Source organism: Salvia splendens, chromosome 8 (assembly GCF_004379255.2).
Source record: "Salvia splendens isolate huo1 chromosome 8, SspV2, whole genome shotgun sequence".
NCBI lineage: Eukaryota > Viridiplantae > Streptophyta > Magnoliopsida > Lamiales > Lamiaceae > Salvia > Salvia splendens.
The window spans coordinates 25,759,402-25,777,193 of NC_056039.1; the positions used below are offsets into that span (position 1 = coordinate 25,759,402).

The 17,792-nt window shown below is 44.3% G+C and overlaps 1 protein-coding gene across 1 annotated transcript; it reads right to left on the minus strand.

The window, feature by feature from the left end:
- Positions 1 to 9,916: 9,916 nt before the first annotated feature.
- LOC121745604 (probable aspartyl protease At4g16563) lies at positions 9,917 to 12,410 on the minus strand. The gene is given in 2 exon segments (XM_042139567.1): positions 9,917 to 11,053; positions 11,055 to 12,410. Coding segments are annotated over 2 exon segments (1,419 nt in total). The 5' UTR covers positions 11,487 to 12,410; the 3' UTR covers positions 9,917 to 10,066.
- Between the last annotated feature and the right edge of the window lie 5,382 nt (positions 12,411 to 17,792).

Here is a 17,792-nt window from a genome sequence, read left to right on the forward strand (position 1 = left end):
GTCCGTGCCAGCGGCGAGGACGAGGCTCGCCGCCGCTGCGCTCGCGCCGTGCCAGCGAGCAGTCGACGTGACGGCACACGATTGGGCAACGGCATAGCCGTTGCCTTTGAATATATTTTTAAAAATAAATTCGTTAATTAATTTTAAATAATGATAAAAAATTAAAAAAATTAATTTCCAAATCCCAAAAATATGGCCGTTTTTTGCCCGTTTTTCTGAATTTTTTTTATTTTTTTTAAATTTTTTTTCCCCAAAATCATCTATAAATACACACATTCATCATCCATTTATCACATCAAATCATCTCTCATTCATCTCTCATTCATAATTCTCATACAAACTATCAACACATTCATCCCTCACTCAAAACCTCAAATGGATTTCACCCATATTATGGCGGAAGCGGAGCGCGAAGAACAAGAATACTACGAACAACATCGTGCCGCTTACGAAGCATATGTCGCGGCCAATACCCCCGCTCCTCCTCCTCAACGAACTAGATCAAATCGCCGCTACATCCATCGTGACCGGGAGGGAGCCCACCAAAGGCTCGTTGCCGACTACTTTGCCGACCAGCTGCGGTTTCTGGCATATTACTTCAGGCGCCGTTTTCGCATGTCAAAGCGCTTGTTCATGCGAATTGTCAACACATTGTCCGCACGTGTTGAATTCTTCCAAACAGGTCCAGATGCAGCTGGCCGGCAAAGTATCACGCCGTTGCAGAAGTGTACGTGTGCCATCCGACAACTCGCTACTGGGCAAACGGCTGACATCTTCGATGAGTATTTGCATATCGGTGAGTCCACTGGAATCCTTTGTCTAAAGAATTTTTGCAAGGGCGTTCGTTCAGCTTTCGGGGATGAATTCCTTCGGGCACCCAGCACTGATGATTGCCAACGGTTGCTTCGTCTTCACGAATCAGTCCATGGCTTTCCCGGAATGCTTGACAGCATTGACTGCATGCATTGGAGGTGGAAGAATTGCCCAAATGCTTGGAGGGGGCAACACTTAAGCGGTCACAAAGGCGGCGGCCCAACACTTATCCTTGAGGCGGTCACCGACTACCGCCTATGGATTTGGCATGCATATTTCGGCGTTGCCGGAGCCAACAACGACTTGAACGTGCTCTATTCTTCACCACTCTTCAATGATGTGATGAATGGTGTAGCACCGACGATCGACTTCACCATCAACGGAAATACATACCACATGGGTTACTATCTCGCCGATGGTATCTACCCAAGGTGGTCGACATTCGTGAAGACGCTCCACAACCCGCACGACCCGAGACGGGTTCTTTTTGCGCAGCGTCAAGAGTCCGCGCGGAAAGACGTCGAAAGAGCCTTCGGGGTCCTTCAAGCCCGATTCAACACTGTGAAGGCCCCGGCTCGGCTGTGGTACGTGAATAATATCACCGACATCATGTTCACGTGTATTATCTTACACAACATGATTATAGCCGACGAAGGGCCGAGGGCGGCTAGCTTCTACGACGAGGATGAAGCCGGAAGCTCAACAGCGAGGTCTCCCCCACGCCAAGGTGAGCATACGACGGTTGGCCAGAGGATCGAGACAAGGCACACAATGCGCGATACCCGAACCCACATTCAGTTACAAGAAGACCTAATCAACCACATGTGGATGAAATTCGGCAACGAGTAGTGGTTTTTTTAATTTTTAGTATTTTAATTATGTAATTTTTAATTTTTAGGCTTTTAATTATGTCGTTTTTATTTTATTTGTCATTTGTAATTTTATTTAGGTTTTTTTAATGAATTTTATTATTATGGAAATGTTATTGTTTAATTGAATTTTAAATTAATTGTGCTCGTCCTTGCGGAAGAGCACAACTATGGGTGTTGTGCTATTGCCAGAGAGCAGGCAGAAAAAGTGGGGTCGGGCCCACAACCGTGCCACTGGCAAGAGCAAGGCTGTGGATGCTCTTAGCTCCTGCTGGATTTGCATATGAGGGCTCACATATTTCCTGGAATGTTGGGAAGCATAGAATGTATGTACTGAGCATGAAAGAATTGTCCGACGGCTTGGAGAGGCTAGTACACGAGTGGGTTCAAGGCACGCACCCCATGATGATTCTCGAAGCTGTTGCTGGCCAACGACTTTGTATATGGCATGCTTACTTCGGTGTGGTCGGGTCAATCAACGATCTCAATGTCTTGAACTCATCGTCCCTCTTCAACGACCAATGTCGTGATAGAGGCCAGACCATCGACTTCACTGTCAACGGCAACTCGTATTGTATATGGTACTACTTTGCTGACAACATATTCCTGAAGTCACCCATATTTCTAAGATGATCACTTGCCCAGTAGATCCGAATAGAGTTTTATTTGCTCCTAGATAAGAAGCTGTGCGAAAGGATGTGGGGTATATGGTGCATTTCAATCACTTTGGACAATAGTTAAAGGCCCGACACGTTTCTTCTTCAAAGAGTGCATCAGTGATATCATGTATGCCTACACCATCATGCATAACATGATAGTCGAGGATGAAGTTGAAGCCGTGAAGGAGTCACCAACTGGGGCAATGAAGCTGGATCAAGCTCTGATGTAGCTGCGAGCCCCAACATCGGGTTTTACTGTCCGACTTCAATACGGTGCTTCGTGCAATTATTACAACCCACGAGGAAGAAGCTCACACTCGACTCCAACGGGCATGATTGAAGAATTTTGGGGACGTAACCGCTGAAGCTTATTTATAACATTTTTATTTTGTTTCGATATTTTAATATCACGAAGATATTCATATTATGCTATTTTAGTATTTTATTTTATATCACAAAATTTACAAAATATATGAAAATAGTGGTGATGTGGAAAATTGGATAGGTGAATTTATAGGGAGCTATTAAAGGTGCTATGGCTGAAAAATAAACTACTACGTGGAAGGAAAAAAATGGAGATAAACAGATTTATAGGGCGGGTTTATGCTCCACTAATGTGAATGCCCTTACAACATATATCTACCATCTATTTAAATTTTCTTTTTTCTACTTTATTCATGTTTATCTTTCTCCCTTATTTCACCCGCATTTTCACTCTTTTTATTTTATTAATTTATTATTAAAACTCGTGGTATCTTGAAATTATTTTTGCATTTTCACTCTTTTTATTTGATTAATTTATTATTAAAACTCGTGGTATCTTGAAACTATTTTCGCAGACGGAGGAATTAAGTTCTAAGAGCATCTGCAGTGGCGGACGTCCCGACGAACGTCAGACCGGCGTGCCGGACGTCCACAATTGTGTGCATGTGACGCGGATACGGACATCCACTGCGGACACCGCAGTTCCGCGGCCTTCCGCTGACATCCATCATTGCGTTGACTCTCACGGACGTCCCGATTATTGCATTAATTTTTTTTAAAATTCTATAAATACGTCTCATTGCACTTCATTTCATTCGCATCATTTGTATTAATAAGTATCTCTCTCTAAAATACTTTTCTTTCGAAAAACAATGAAGCATCACGATAGCGATTCCCCCGCTACGAGCGAGTCACAGTCGCTTCTTTTCCCGGCGGCGGGAGTACGCCGGTGTCCGCCGCGATGCCCCAAATGCCGGGGATGATGCCCTAACCTCAAATGGCGGCGGGGATGATGCTGGGGTACTACAACATGTACCCCCAGTGGTATAGTATGATGCCCCAAATGTCCCAAATGCCCGGAGCATCAGCGCGGACGTCCACCATTGCGTTGACTCTCACGGACGTCAGCGCGGACGTCCCGATTATGGCATTAATTTTTTTTAAAATTCTATAAATACGTCTCGTTGCACTTCATTTCATTCGCATCATTTGTATTAACAAGTATCTCTCTCTAAAATACTTTTCTTTCGAAAAACAATGAAGCATCACGATAGCGATTCCCCCGCTACGAGCGAGTCACAGTCGCTTATTTTCCCGGCGGCGGGAGTAAGCCGGTGTCCGCCGCGATGCCCCAAATGCCGGGGATGATGCCCCAACCTCAAATGGCGGCGGGGATGATGCTGGGGTACTACAACATGTACCCCCAGTGGTATAGTATGATGCCCCAAATGTCCCAAATGCCCGGAGCGAGTGCCGGAATGCCCCAAATGCCAGGGATGATGCCCAGAATATCGAGAATGCTGTCTGGAATGCCGGGGATAATGCCCCAGATGCCCCAGGTGCCCGGTATGATGATGTCGGGGATGATGCAGGGATCGCCGACGGCTGCAGGGGGAGTAGGCAGGGGTCCCCCAATCACCGGTGGACAATGTCTACCGGCCCTATATGGATTTACTGTCGACGGAAAACCCCCGAGTACTAATCTCGACACTTAGTTCACTGGCATCGACACGTTCTCAATGGAGGAGTTGGGGCTATCTTCGATCCGGGATTCTCCCACAGACGCACCAACGGCAATAGGGAGGAGGGGGAGGACAGGGAGAGTGAGGGGCAGGGGACGGGGCAATACCTCGCCCGTCCCGATGTATGGTAGTGAGGCGAGGGAGGGGTCCAGTGGGAACAAGAGGACCGTCTGGAGCATGGAGGAGTGCATTGCGCTGTCGAAGGCGTGGATCAGTGTAGTGGAGGATCCCTACGTCGGGGCGAACCAGCACATCGACAGGATGTGGTGGCGCATTAGCCAAAGCTACCTCCAATTCAAACCGCCAGGGGGAAGCCTCACAACGGACGTCCACCATTGTGTGCATGTGACGCGGATACGGACATACGCTGCGGACACCGCAGTTCCGCGGCCTTCCGCTGACGTCCGTCGCGACATCCGTGGGGACGTCCACCATTGCGTTGACTCTCTAGGACGTCCGCGCGGACGTCCCGATTATTGCATTAATTTTATTTAAAATTCTATAAATACGTCTCGTTGCACTTCATTTCATTCGCATCACTTGTATTAACAAGTATCTCTCTCTAAAATACTTTTCTTTCGAAAAACAATGGAGCATCACGATAGCGATTCCCCCGCTACGAGCGAGTCACAGTCGCTTATTTTCCCGGCGGCGGAAGTACGCCGGTGTCCGCCGCGATGTCCCAAATGCCGGGGATGATGCCCCAACCTCAAATGGCGGCGGGGATGATGCTGGGGTACTACAACATGTACCCCCAGTGGTATAGTATGATGCCCCAAATGTCCCAAATGCTCGGGGCGAGTGCCGGAATGCCCCAAATGCCAGGGATGATGCCCGGAATACCGAGAATGCTCTCTGGAATGCCGAGGATGATGCCCCAGATGCCCCAGGTGCCCGGTATGATGATGTCGGGGATGATGCAGGGGTCGCCGACGGCTGCAGGGGGAGTAGGCAGGGGGTCCCCAAATCACCGGTGGACAATGTCTACCGGCCCTATATGGATTTACTGTCGACGGACAACCCCCGAGTACTAATCTCGACACTTAGTTCACTGGCATCGACACGTTCTCAATGGAGGAGTTGGGGCTATCTCCGATCCGGGATTCTCCCACAGACGCGCCAACGGCAATAGGGAGGAGGGGGAGGACATGGAGAGTGAGGGGCAGGGGATGGGGCAATACCTCGCCCGTCCCGATGTATGGTAGTGAGGCAGGGGAGGGGTCCAGCGGGAACAAGAGGACCGTCTGGAGCATGGAGGAGTGCATTGCGCTATCGAAGGCGTGGATCAGTGTAGTGGAGGATCCCTACGTCGGGGCGAACCAGCACATCGACAGGATGTGGTGGCGCATTAGCCAAAGCTACCTCCAATTCAAACCGCCAGGGTGAAGCCTCACAACGGACGTCAGACCGGCGTGCCAGACGTCCACCATTGTGTGCATGTGACGCGGATACGGACATCCGCTGCGGACACCGCAGTTCCGCGGCTTTCCGCTGACGTCCGTCGCGACGTCCACCATTGCGTTGACTCTCACGGACGTCAGCGCGGACGTCCCGATTATTGCATTAATTTTTTTAAAAAATTGTATAAATACGTCTCGTTGCACTTCATTTCATTCGCATCACTTGTATTAACAAGTATCTCTCTCTAAAATACTTTTCTTTCGAAAAACAATAGAGCATCACGATAGCGATTCCCCCGCTACGAGATAGTCACAGTCGCTTATTTTCCCGGCGGCGGGAGTACGCCGGTGTCCGCCGCGATGCCCCAAATGCCGGAGATGATGCCCCAACCTCAAATGGCGGCGGGGATGATGCTGGGGTACTACAACATGTACCCCCAGTGGTATAGTATGATGCCCCAAATGTCCCAAATACCCGGGGCGAGTGCCGGAATGCCCCAAATGCCAGGGATGATGCCCGGAATACCGAGAATGCTGTCTGAAATGCCGGGGATGATGCCCCAGATACCCCAGGTGCCCGGTATGATGGTGCCGGGGATGATGCAGGGGTCGCCGACGGCTGCAGGGGGAGTAGGCAGGGGGTCCCCTAATCGCCGGTGGACAATGTCTACCGGCCCTATATGGATTTACTGTCGACGGAGAACCCCCGAGTACTAATCTCAAGACTTAGTTCACTGGCATCGACACGTTCTCAATGGAAGAGTTGGGGCTATCTCCGATCCGGGATTCTCCCACAGACGCACCAACGACAATAGGGAGAAGGGGGAGGACAGGGAGAGTGAGGGGCAGGGGACGGGGCAATACCTCGCCCGTCCCGATGTATGGTAGTGAGGCGGGGGAGGGGTCCAGTGGGAACAAGAGGACCGTCTGGAGCATGGAGGAGTGCATTGCGCTGTCGAAGGCGTGGATCAGTGTAGTGGAAGATCCCTACGTCGGGGCGAACCAGCACATCGACAGGATGTGGTGGCGCATTAGCCAAAGCTACCTCCAATTCAAACCGCCAGGGGGAAGCCTCACAACGGAGAGCAATGCCGGAAACAGTGGGAGTGGCTGAGGAGGCAGCTTAGCCGATTTGCCGGCATTTACACAAACAACCTCCGCTCGGCAACCAGCGGCATGTCTTCCGAGGATGTGTAGCTTCTGGCGCACCAGCAGTTCCCCGACAGTGAGAAGGGTTTCGGGGAATTCAAATATTGGGAGGTCTATCTTGTGGTGTAGTCTTCGCCCAAGTTCACTGCGGGCGTTGAATCTGGCCGACCGAAGCAGACGAAGATCAGCGCCTCCGGGAAGTACGGTAGCAGTGCTGGTTCCCACGAACTCCCCCCACCAAGGCAGAATTCCCGACACCCATATCGTCGAACCACCGCCGTCACTCGGTTGGGCAAAAGGCGGTGGCGCGGACTGCGAGGGGAAGCGCCAGCGGATCCGCTAAGGCCCAATCGGCAGCGCCCACCCAAAATAATCCCGAGAACCCCTCCTTCGTCCGCATCGCAGCACATGAAACCTTGTTACGTGTGATGGTTGAATAGCGCCAATCGACCGACCCCATTACAAGCGGTCGCTTAAACACCTCATCAACAGTATGTGGCGGGATTTGGGGTTCGGAGACATGTCGGGGAGTGACGACGAGGGGGGTGGCGGCGGGGAATCCAAGGAGCGAGCCGGCGTTTTTTTATCTATGTAAATTTTTTAATTACTATGTATGTTTTTTTATAATTATGTATTTTTTTAAAAAATAAAGTGGTTGTAAGATCTCCGTATTTGGGTCGAATTTTTAATTCCGTAAATTGTTTAATTTGTGAATTTGTGAATTTTTATTAATGTGGGAAGTCCGTCGGGATGTCCGCCACTGCGTAGTGGGATGTGCGTATGACGTGGCATCCGCAGTGGGAAGTCCGTATGACGTGGCAGGAGGTGTTTTTGGGATGTCTGTGGGGATGTCCGCCGGGACATCCGCACCACTGCGGATGCCCTAAACCTATCCTAAGTTGACCCCAATTACTTAGGGTTTCCACTATGGAACCGCCGCGGCTATAGCCCCGGAGGGAGTGAGGACGGGGCGCCTTATAGTGGAGAGCACGTCCGCCCCTAGGCGGATGAAATTTCCGGGGTGGACGATCAATCGGCATCTTCGGGGTGAGGACGCGCCGGTCCGGGGCGAACGCGGCGAAGAGGCGCGTCGGCTATAGTGGGGCGGTGCCCGGCGCGCCGGAGGACGGCGAAATTAATTTTTTTTAATTCAATTTAATTCACCTATAAATACATCCCATTCCATTCATTATTTTCACGTCATTCCAACTCTTTATCACTCAAACTTTCTCTCACTAGAATTTGTGGTCTGAAATGGACAATTTGTGAAAAGACGCGAGGAATTCTCTGATTTAACAAGTGCAACACCAGGCCACCCAGGAGGATGCAACGCGCTTGGCGGAGGAGGCGGATGAGACGGAGGCTGCGATCCCTCGTGCGATTACTCATCGGCGGACCATCCAATGAGACCAGGTCGGTGCGCACCAGCGTCTAATGGCTGGTTACTTTGTGGATAACCCTCGTTATCCACCCGAGATTTTTCACCGACGATTTAGAATGTCGCAACGACTCTTCAACCATATAGCGATGAATTTGGCGGAGCATTACCGGTGCTTCACCCTCCGGCGTGATTGCGCTAGCCGGATCGGGCTGTCTAGGCATCAAAAGTGCACCGCTGCAATCCGGCAGCTTGCCTACGCCGGTCCAGTCGATATGTTCGATGAATACCTACAGATGGGTGAGACGACTAGCCTAACGGTGCTTAGGCAGTTTTGTAAAGGGATCCGGGAAATTTTCGATGGGGAGTTCCTATGGAAGCCCACCCTTGATGAGTGTCAGAGACTGCTGGATATGCAAGGTTCGATCCACGGGTTCCCAGGAATGTTAGGAAGCATCGATTGCATGCATTGGGAGTGGAGGAACTGCCCCGTGGCCTGGAAAGGCCAGTTCACAACTGGATTCAAAAGTAAACATCCATCGATGATTCTGGAAGCCGTTGCTGACTACCGTTTGCGGCTCTGGCATGAGTATTTCGGTGTGGCAGGTTCGAACAACGACATTAATGTTCTTCAGTCATCGCCGGTCTTCAACGATGAGTGCCGGGGGGAGGGTCAAGAAATCAGCTTTGTAGCCAACGGCACGCAGTATAGTAGGGGATACTATTTGACTGATGGGATATATACGCGGTGGCCCGTATTCGTCAAGACAATTCGCCAACCGGTTGGACCGAAGAAACAATATTTTGCGCGCAAACAAGAGGGTGCTAGGAATGATGTTGAGCTGGCTTTTGGTGTCCTCCAATCGCGGTGGGCCATTATACGGTGTCCGGCACGAGTTTGGCACGAAGATGATGTCGCGAATATTATGTTAGCATGTATCATATTGCATAATATGATAATAGAAGACGAAGGATTTGCGGCAGAGCGCTGGGCACCAGAAGAGGGCGCAAGTACTAGTCACGGTGTTGCATCCGCACCGATCCAGATGGGCGTACCACGGAGCAATGAATATTTGATCCAACGTTTTACTTATATGCGCAGGACCACAACACATACCACACTCCAGGCCGATTTGATTGAAGAAGTTTGGGCACGTAGGGGAAGCGGCGCAGTGTGAACACCTTTGTGATTTGCACCAGATTAAATTTTCGTTGTATAATTTTTCCTCTACTTTAATACGACGAAAATTTAGTGTTTAATTTTAATTTCTTCACGTATTACCGTTTTCTTCTAATTACGTATACTCCGATAAATTTAATTATAATTGAAGTAACAAAAAAAATGAAAAAAAGATTGGGGTTATTGGAAGTGTCCACTATAGTGGCGGAAATAAATTTTTGAGACTTTAGACAATAATTTTGGGACCGTGGATAAAAACTGGGGCGGGGCTATTAGGATGTCCATCTTATACTGGACACTCTTATCACAGCATTTGCCCATCATTGTCCTACATCTGTACCAAATAGGCATTAAAGGTCATAAACGCGAATGGTCTAACCACTAATTTCATAATGAGGGGGCCTTAATGGCGGCGTTAGATGAGTTGGATTGCTAAACGAGTCCGAAATTTTTAGCCCTTTATTAGAGAAAAATCGTTTCATCTATAGATATTGGAATTGTACCAAGTTCGAAAAGCAATAGTTACATAGTTTAGGAATTTACAAATTTACAAATTTTTCATTACATGCACAGCCACCCATCCCTATAAACCTGAACCCGCACCCGACCTGTTTAACTTAGCGAATCCCACAAAGAAGCGCACTTGCGCTTGGCGAAGCCGAGGCGCTTCGCCTCCAAGTCATACACCACCTCAAACCCCTGCTGCTGGTAGTTCCCGAGCAGCCCCGCCGGCCCCCCTCCCTCCTCCCCGCCGTCCATCACCATCACGCACCCCACCCTCTTCCCCGCCTCCCCATCCACGAACTCGTAGAAGTAATTCTCCCGCGGCATCTCCACCGTCGCATTCCTCCCGAAGTGCCACGTCACCCGCGGAATATCCGCAAAAGATTCCCCGTAGTAGCACGGGCTCAGCCCCGTCCTCTCCTCCACGCCCCGCGCGCGCCTGTGGCGCACGCCCCGCCCGAACTCCCCCACCACCGCGCGGTAGAATCCCCGCGGCAGCATCGTGAACGTCGTCCCCGAGTCCACCACCATCCCGCCGTCGCCGCGCCGGTCCACCCGCCGTAAACTCTCCGGCGCCGGAATTTTCACGTTTCCGATCGAAACCGCCTCCAATCCGATGCAGTAAAAGTACGGATGCTTCGGATTGTACAGCATCGGTGTGTAACTGTACATAACTTGTTCCGTCTCACCATCCTCAGAATCGGAATCCAATCTCTTCTTCTTTTTCTTCTCGTGCCGCCCTAGGATTAGGGGGCTAGGTTTCAGCACGCGATCGGCGTGGAAGGAGTGGGAAATTAGGCAATAGGAGAAGTAATTGGCGATCTCCGGCGAAGTGCGGGCGAGCTGCGCCGGGAAGGAGAGGCGGCCGCGGCCGAATCCGGCGACGCCGATGGGCTCGGCGAGGGCGGAGTGGGCGCAGCCGAAGGTGAAATTGGGGAGATTGAAGGAGGGGGAGGAGGAGAGGGTGTCGCGGTAGAGGGAGGCGACGAGGCTGCCGTCGCCGTAGGCGTAGTAGAAGGAGGGGCAGGGGAATTTGCGGCAGTCGCCGATTTCGATGGTTTCGAGGGGGCAATTGGCGATGGCGCAGAGGTGGGGGGGAGGGGAGGGAGTTGTGGGCGGAGGAGCAGAGGGGGGAATTGCAGGGGAGGGGGGAGGCAGAGGAGAGGTTGAGGGGGGAGGGGAAGGGGATGGAGGAGGGGGAGAATTTGCCGTCGCAGAGGATGCAGTCGAAGGGATGGCAGGGGACCCAAACGACGTCGCTTCCGGTGTCTAAGTAGAGGGAGATGGAGTGGGGGCCGAGGGAGAAGGAGAGGGTGTAGTCGGCGCCGGGGGAGAGGGGGAGGGAGACACGGTGGCGGTGGCGGAAGCGGGAGGCGGAGCGGGAGGAGGTGGAGTGGAGGAGGTGAGGGGTGGAGTTGAAGAGGGAGGGGGAGAGGGAGTGGGAGAGGGGGAGGAGGAGTGGAGAGGAGAGGCAAGGGTGGATTTTGAGGGAGAGGAAGAGAAGGGAGGAGATGAGGAGGAGTTCCATTTGATGTTCAATGGAGTGAGAGTTGTATGAATTGTGAAATAGGGACAAGAATGGGGAATGGAGTGAGATGGAGGTTTTTATGAGAGAACAGAGAGAAGTTTCTCGTGGGATTGGGTGGGATTGGGTGGAAGGGGATTTTCATTGTTCCGGGACTCAACATACATACACGTACAGACACATAAGGGTGTCCACTATGGCGCCGCATCCGCCCGCCGCGCCGCCTCCCCTTCTCACACAGCCGCCCCACCGCCGCGGCGCCCGCATCCGCCCCGTTTCCACACTATAGGGCGCCGCGGCCATCGCCCCACCCATTCTTCCTCCATTCACCCCAGCCGCGGGCTCGCCCCGAACGCGGCTATCCCGCGTCCGCCCCCCTACCGCCCCGATTTCGCCGTCCGCCCGCGCCCTCCACTATAACCCGCCCGCCGCCCGCCGTGGACGCGGCTATAGCCGCGTCCATGCCATAGTGGACACTCTAAGAGCATCGCCGCGGTGAATGGACACCCGTCCGTCCGTACCAGCGGCGCGGCACCGTCTGCTCGCCGTTGGTGCGCCGCTGCTCGATGTATCGAGCACGTCCGTGTCAGCGAGCAGTTGACGTGGCGCGTTCTGATTGACCAACAACATTTTCGTTGGAAATTCATTTTTTATTTTTTATTTTTTATTTTTAAAAATTGAAAATAATAGCTGACGTGTATTATCTTGCACAACATGATTATAGCTGTCGAATGACCGATGACGGCTAGCTTTTACGACGAGGATGGAGCCGGAAGCTCAACCGCGATGTCTCCCCCACGCCAAGGTGTGCATATGACAGTGGGCGAGAGGATCGAAACAAGGAACACAATGCGCGATACCCGAGCTCACATTGAGCTACAAGAAGACCTAATCAAACACATTTGAGCGAAATTCGGCCACGAGTATTGTTTTTTTTTTATTTTATGAATTTAATTATGTAATTTTTAAATTTTAGGATTTTAATTATGTACTTTTTAATTTTTAGGATTTTAATTATGTAATTTTTAATTTTTTTGTAATTTGTAATAGTATTCCAGATATTTTTAATGCATTTTAATTTTGTGGAAATGTTTTTATTTAAATTGAATAATAGAATGGTGGGACCCTTGAGCTTGTCCTTGCAGAAGAGCACGTATATGGGTGTTGTGCTCTTGCCTAAGAGCAGAGAGTAAAAGTGGGTCCGGGCCACATCCGTGCTCGTTGGCAAGAACACGGATGGGGATGCTCTCATGATGTGTACTTGAGAAACCATATGTGCTAATTCTCCACCGTTCTAAAAGAATATGTACTTTGGGTTAGTTAAATATTGTAATATAAAATTGATAATTTATGAGAGAAGTAGAAAAAAAGTAATTAAAATAGAGTGCATATTTTTATGGGATGGAGGAAGTACTATTTACTCTTTAATTAACATACAAAACATAATCTAAATAGTGAACTACAAAAATGGTCCTATTAACAAAAATTTATTGATATTAAAAAATACTATTACTTTTTGTTATTTAATAATTTTAATAATTAACAAAAATTTATTGATATTTAAAAATCTAAATTTCAAATTTAATTTTATAAAATTAAATCTAATATTGAAATAAAGAAATAAAGTGGAGGATGACAAAAGGGAAGAGAATGATAATTTGAATATCAGATTTAAAAAGTTAAAAGTGTAAAAAGACCAAATTGCCTGACACCCCAAAAGGGAATTTTCGATTAAAAAAAAGCCAAAATGACCATTTTTAAGATAAACCCTTAGTCTAGGAATGTCTGACGATATTTTTAAAGTCCAGGGACTATGAGCGAGATAAACTCATAATTCATAAACCATTTTTGTAGTTCACTCTAATCTAAATCTAGTGTTATTGTCCAAATATAACATTTATTGTGGAAGAATGGATGAAGTACTTTTTTACTCTTCATGAGTTTAAAATATTTATGCGAGATTTGAATAATTGCCCAACAAATTCTGGTACTTTAACTTTTTTATGTCCTTTAGTTGAAAACAAAATCAATTCAGTATGGTTGAAACCAATATTATAGCTTATAAAAAATAGTTTTATTGGTGGATGTCATCAATTTTAATGAGAAATTCATAAAGTAAAAGAGAACGAAGAAAAAAAGATAAAGTTGAAAAGAGAAAGAAAAATGATAGGAGAGAAGAGAAAAAAAGTGTATAAAATATGATAGAAGTTTTAAAATTATTTTTTGTGAACATTTCAAAATAATAAAATAAGATTATTTTTCATAAATGGAGAGAATATATTATTGAGTAGCAAATTGGCCTATTTTTACTATCAAATAACACGAGAAACATAATATTACAATAAAGAATATATTGCACCATCCAATGAAAATGCACGAATGCAAAAAAATGCTAGTGATGTTTGAGTCGATTTTCCTGCTTCCAAATTTATACGGAAACAAAAATATTAGCATAAAACAACACACCAAACATGACAAAATAATAGGAGTACCAATTAAGTGATAAAAATAAAAGATGGGAAAAGACTACAAAAAAGGAAAGAGAAAAAGCCAAAATGGTGTGGCCTGCTTTCTCTATTTGAAAATTTGGCACACCAAATAAAACAGAGAGATTGGGAAGAGTCCAATTGACACCTATCAAGCAATTGTTTTAGTTTTAGCCACGTAGAGTTTGGTGCCTCACAGCATATTGATATGAACCACTGAATGCAAAATTTTAGGCATGGAGGGTAACAGCTATAATACTACTAGTATTTTGTTAAATAACCTTACCAAATTTGTCTAAGCTATACGTTTTATAAAATACTATTCTCTCTGTTCGATATTAGGAGTCTCATTTTGTACTACACGGGTCTTAAGAAATATTAAAAAAAGTGAGTAGAAAAAAATTAGTGAAATATGGACCCCACTTGTATATATTAGTTTTAAGGTCATGTTTAATTGATGAGAAAGTAAAGTTGGCAATGAAAATGATTCCTGGGAAAATGAATCCTGGGAATATGATTCTTAATAACTTACTTTCATGTGTTTGGAAAATATCAAGATTTTAAATTTTATATTTAATTTAATACCGAACTAAAAATATACTTATTTATTTTTAATTGTTAAAAATAATAATAGTATAAAATTTTTAATAAATTATTAATTACAAATGATAATAATTATATTATTATATTCATTATTACGATGGATAGTTTAAATATTGATTATCCATCGTAATATATAATAATATAATTATAATTATAGTTACATGGAGTATTATAATCATAAAGAAAGATGATAATAATAATAATAATAATAATAATAATAATAATAATAATAATAATAATAATAATAATAATAATAATAATAATAATAATAATAATAATGTATTGTATTAAATATGTAAGAATCCTAAAATTGAGAAAAAGAATATCTAAGAAAAGTTAGGATTTAGAATCCTGAAAAGTTGTACTAATTTTCCTTGTTCTCTGGATTCTGGTTACTTTCCCAATTTAATTAAAAACCGAAACAAACACATAAATTTAAAATTTATGGAATCAGATTACTTTCCCAAACAGAATCTTGGCAACCAAACATGACCTTAATGAAATGTGAGTGGAATGTGGGATCATGTTACCATTTATAGTAAAAGTGAACTGAGACTCCTATTCGTGGACGGACTAAAATGAAAAAAACGAGACTCCTATTCACGGACGGAGGGAGTATTTAACGAAGTTTCTATTGAAATCAAAATATGATTAAACTCACCGCATAATGTTTTTTATAAATTTTAAAAGTTTTATTTATAGAGATACTCCCTCCTTCCCCTAAATGCTTAAATGAAATTAACGCCCTCGCTTATGATGAGATAGGAAGAATACAAATTAATATAATAATAATACGGAGTATAAAATATATCTAAGTTTCGGTTTCTAATCATATGAATTGATTATAAACATACTACCTCCGTCCTAAAATAAGCGAGACACTTCTTTTTTACTCTCGTTTTAAAAAATGATAATAAAATAGTTATAGTAGTAATAGAGTAAAGTAAGAGAGAGAATTATATAAAGGAGACTCCTCACTTATATTGGGATGGAGGGAGAATATAAAGTATATCCAAATTTTGGTTTCTAACCAAATATAATTTTTTTTGTCAAGATTGTAGTCTTTGCCAATTTGGTGATTTGACATTAGTCAAATTTCCATTACACAATAACTTACCTTTTCAAATTCATATGTGGAATTTGAATGTGTGTGGCGTATAAATTCTGGAGTGGGATCCTCTTCTGCTGTGAGGAAATCACAGCAGCAACTGCTGAGACCAATACTACATCGTTTCATTCATTTATTTTCTTGCATTTGACCTTATTTGTGCACTCAAGACAGGGAATATATTTTTGATTTCTAATTCTAATTTTATGAGAGTTAATCCATTTTGAATTTTTATAAGAATTTTATGTGAATTTTCTCATTGCTTTATTCTTCCTCTTATTTTATTTTATTTTCACTTAATTCATTATACATAATTTTCTTAGATCACGTGTCTAGAAGAAGCGACTCAAATAATGTGAGAAATTATCATTTTTCTTAAATCTTATTATTTATAAATACTCACTCCCTGGAGCTAGCTTATGGCTGGCATAGGCAAATGCCCCACCACATCAAATTTCATCACATATATATAAATTATACTCCCTCCGTCCTAATTAAGTCGAGTAAAAAATTTTAGGAACAGAGATTAAGACATTGTGTTGAAAAGTAGAAATAAGGAATAAAGTAAGAAAGATAAAGAAAAAATGAGGTAGGTAATAGAATAAAGTAAGAGTGATTGGATATTTTGTTTTTTTGTCAAAAAATGAAATGACTAAACTTAGTTGGGACATCCCAAAAAGTAATACGGCTCAATTTAGTTGGGATGGAGGGAGTACTACTTTATAAAATTTATTTGAGTTAATTTCTCAATAATTGCTCGTGTTAAAACTCTTAAATTTTATCTATATACTCCCTCCGTCCTAAGAAAAATGACCCTTCCTTGAATAACATAGAATTTTATTCAATGTTATTTTGGTGTTAACTAGGGAGAGTAAAGTAAAAGAGAAGGAATAAAGTAAAGATGAAGGTGTTTCCACTTTTACTAATGATTCATCTTAATTGGGACAAGCCAAAAATAAAAAATGGATCATCTTCAGTGAGACATCTTTAGTGGGATGGGGAAGTATTTTTTTGCCCCTCTGCATATAAATTCTTGGCTTCGTCCATATACCCACTTATATAAAAAGACAATGTATCTTGATGAAGAAAAAGAATGACAAAATTAATTTCCATCTACATTCAGTTGTTTCTCTCATATTTTGTGTCAAGTATACTAAATTGCCCAACCAAAACTATACCAGCCAATCCTTGCTAATTGAGTAGTCTTATCAATCATTGCAATTTTCAAATGAAATGGATGGTTATTGAGTTTGATGTCCAGCTAAATCATGCACTCCTTATCCTAATCTTTAGCTAGAATATTAGCACCTAATCATGCCTATGATATTTATATTGCTGATTAAAGATTTAAAAGCGTGTCTAGTAGTATATGTTTAACTAGTAAGATTCTTTAATATAGTTTTATAACCAAGAAAAAGAGAGATGCTTAGCCTCACCAACTTTATATATTCGTATATTATTTGTGTTTCGAATAATAATGTAGCCGAAGTTGGTAAGCAATGATAGAGGCTTTGCTTGATATTAATACTACTTACTAGTTATTTTAAAGAGGCTTGATATACTTCGAATTGGAGGAAATATACGGTTGATATACTTCAATTCCTTTGCGGATAGCTTGCATCGCTGTTATTTAGTCTCTGTTAATTCTCATTTTTTTAAATTTTATTCTATATTATATGCCTTCCGTTAGGCAGTAGTGGAAGCATTTTTTTTCAGCACGTGCTTAAAGAAAAAATGCGTAAAGTGAGTTAAGTAAAGAAATGATAAGTATGAAAATGAAAAAGTAGAGAAATGATGAGAAAATAAAGTAAGAGAGAGTAAAATAAATGATAAAAAATGTGTTGATTTGTACTAAAAATGGAAATGACTCAATTATTATGGAAGTATCAAAATGGTAAAATGATTTTACTACTCCCTATAGAGCGGATGGAGTACTTTATTAAGTATTGTTTGAATTATCAAATTTAAAACTAGAAAATATTAAATTTTGACGTTAATGAAAAAAAAACTAATTTAAAACTAATTTGTTGTGATGAAGAGTTGATGTCGAACCAATTTTAAAGACTGACCTAGAGACCAAATTAGGGTCATTAGATCTAGAATTTTTATAAG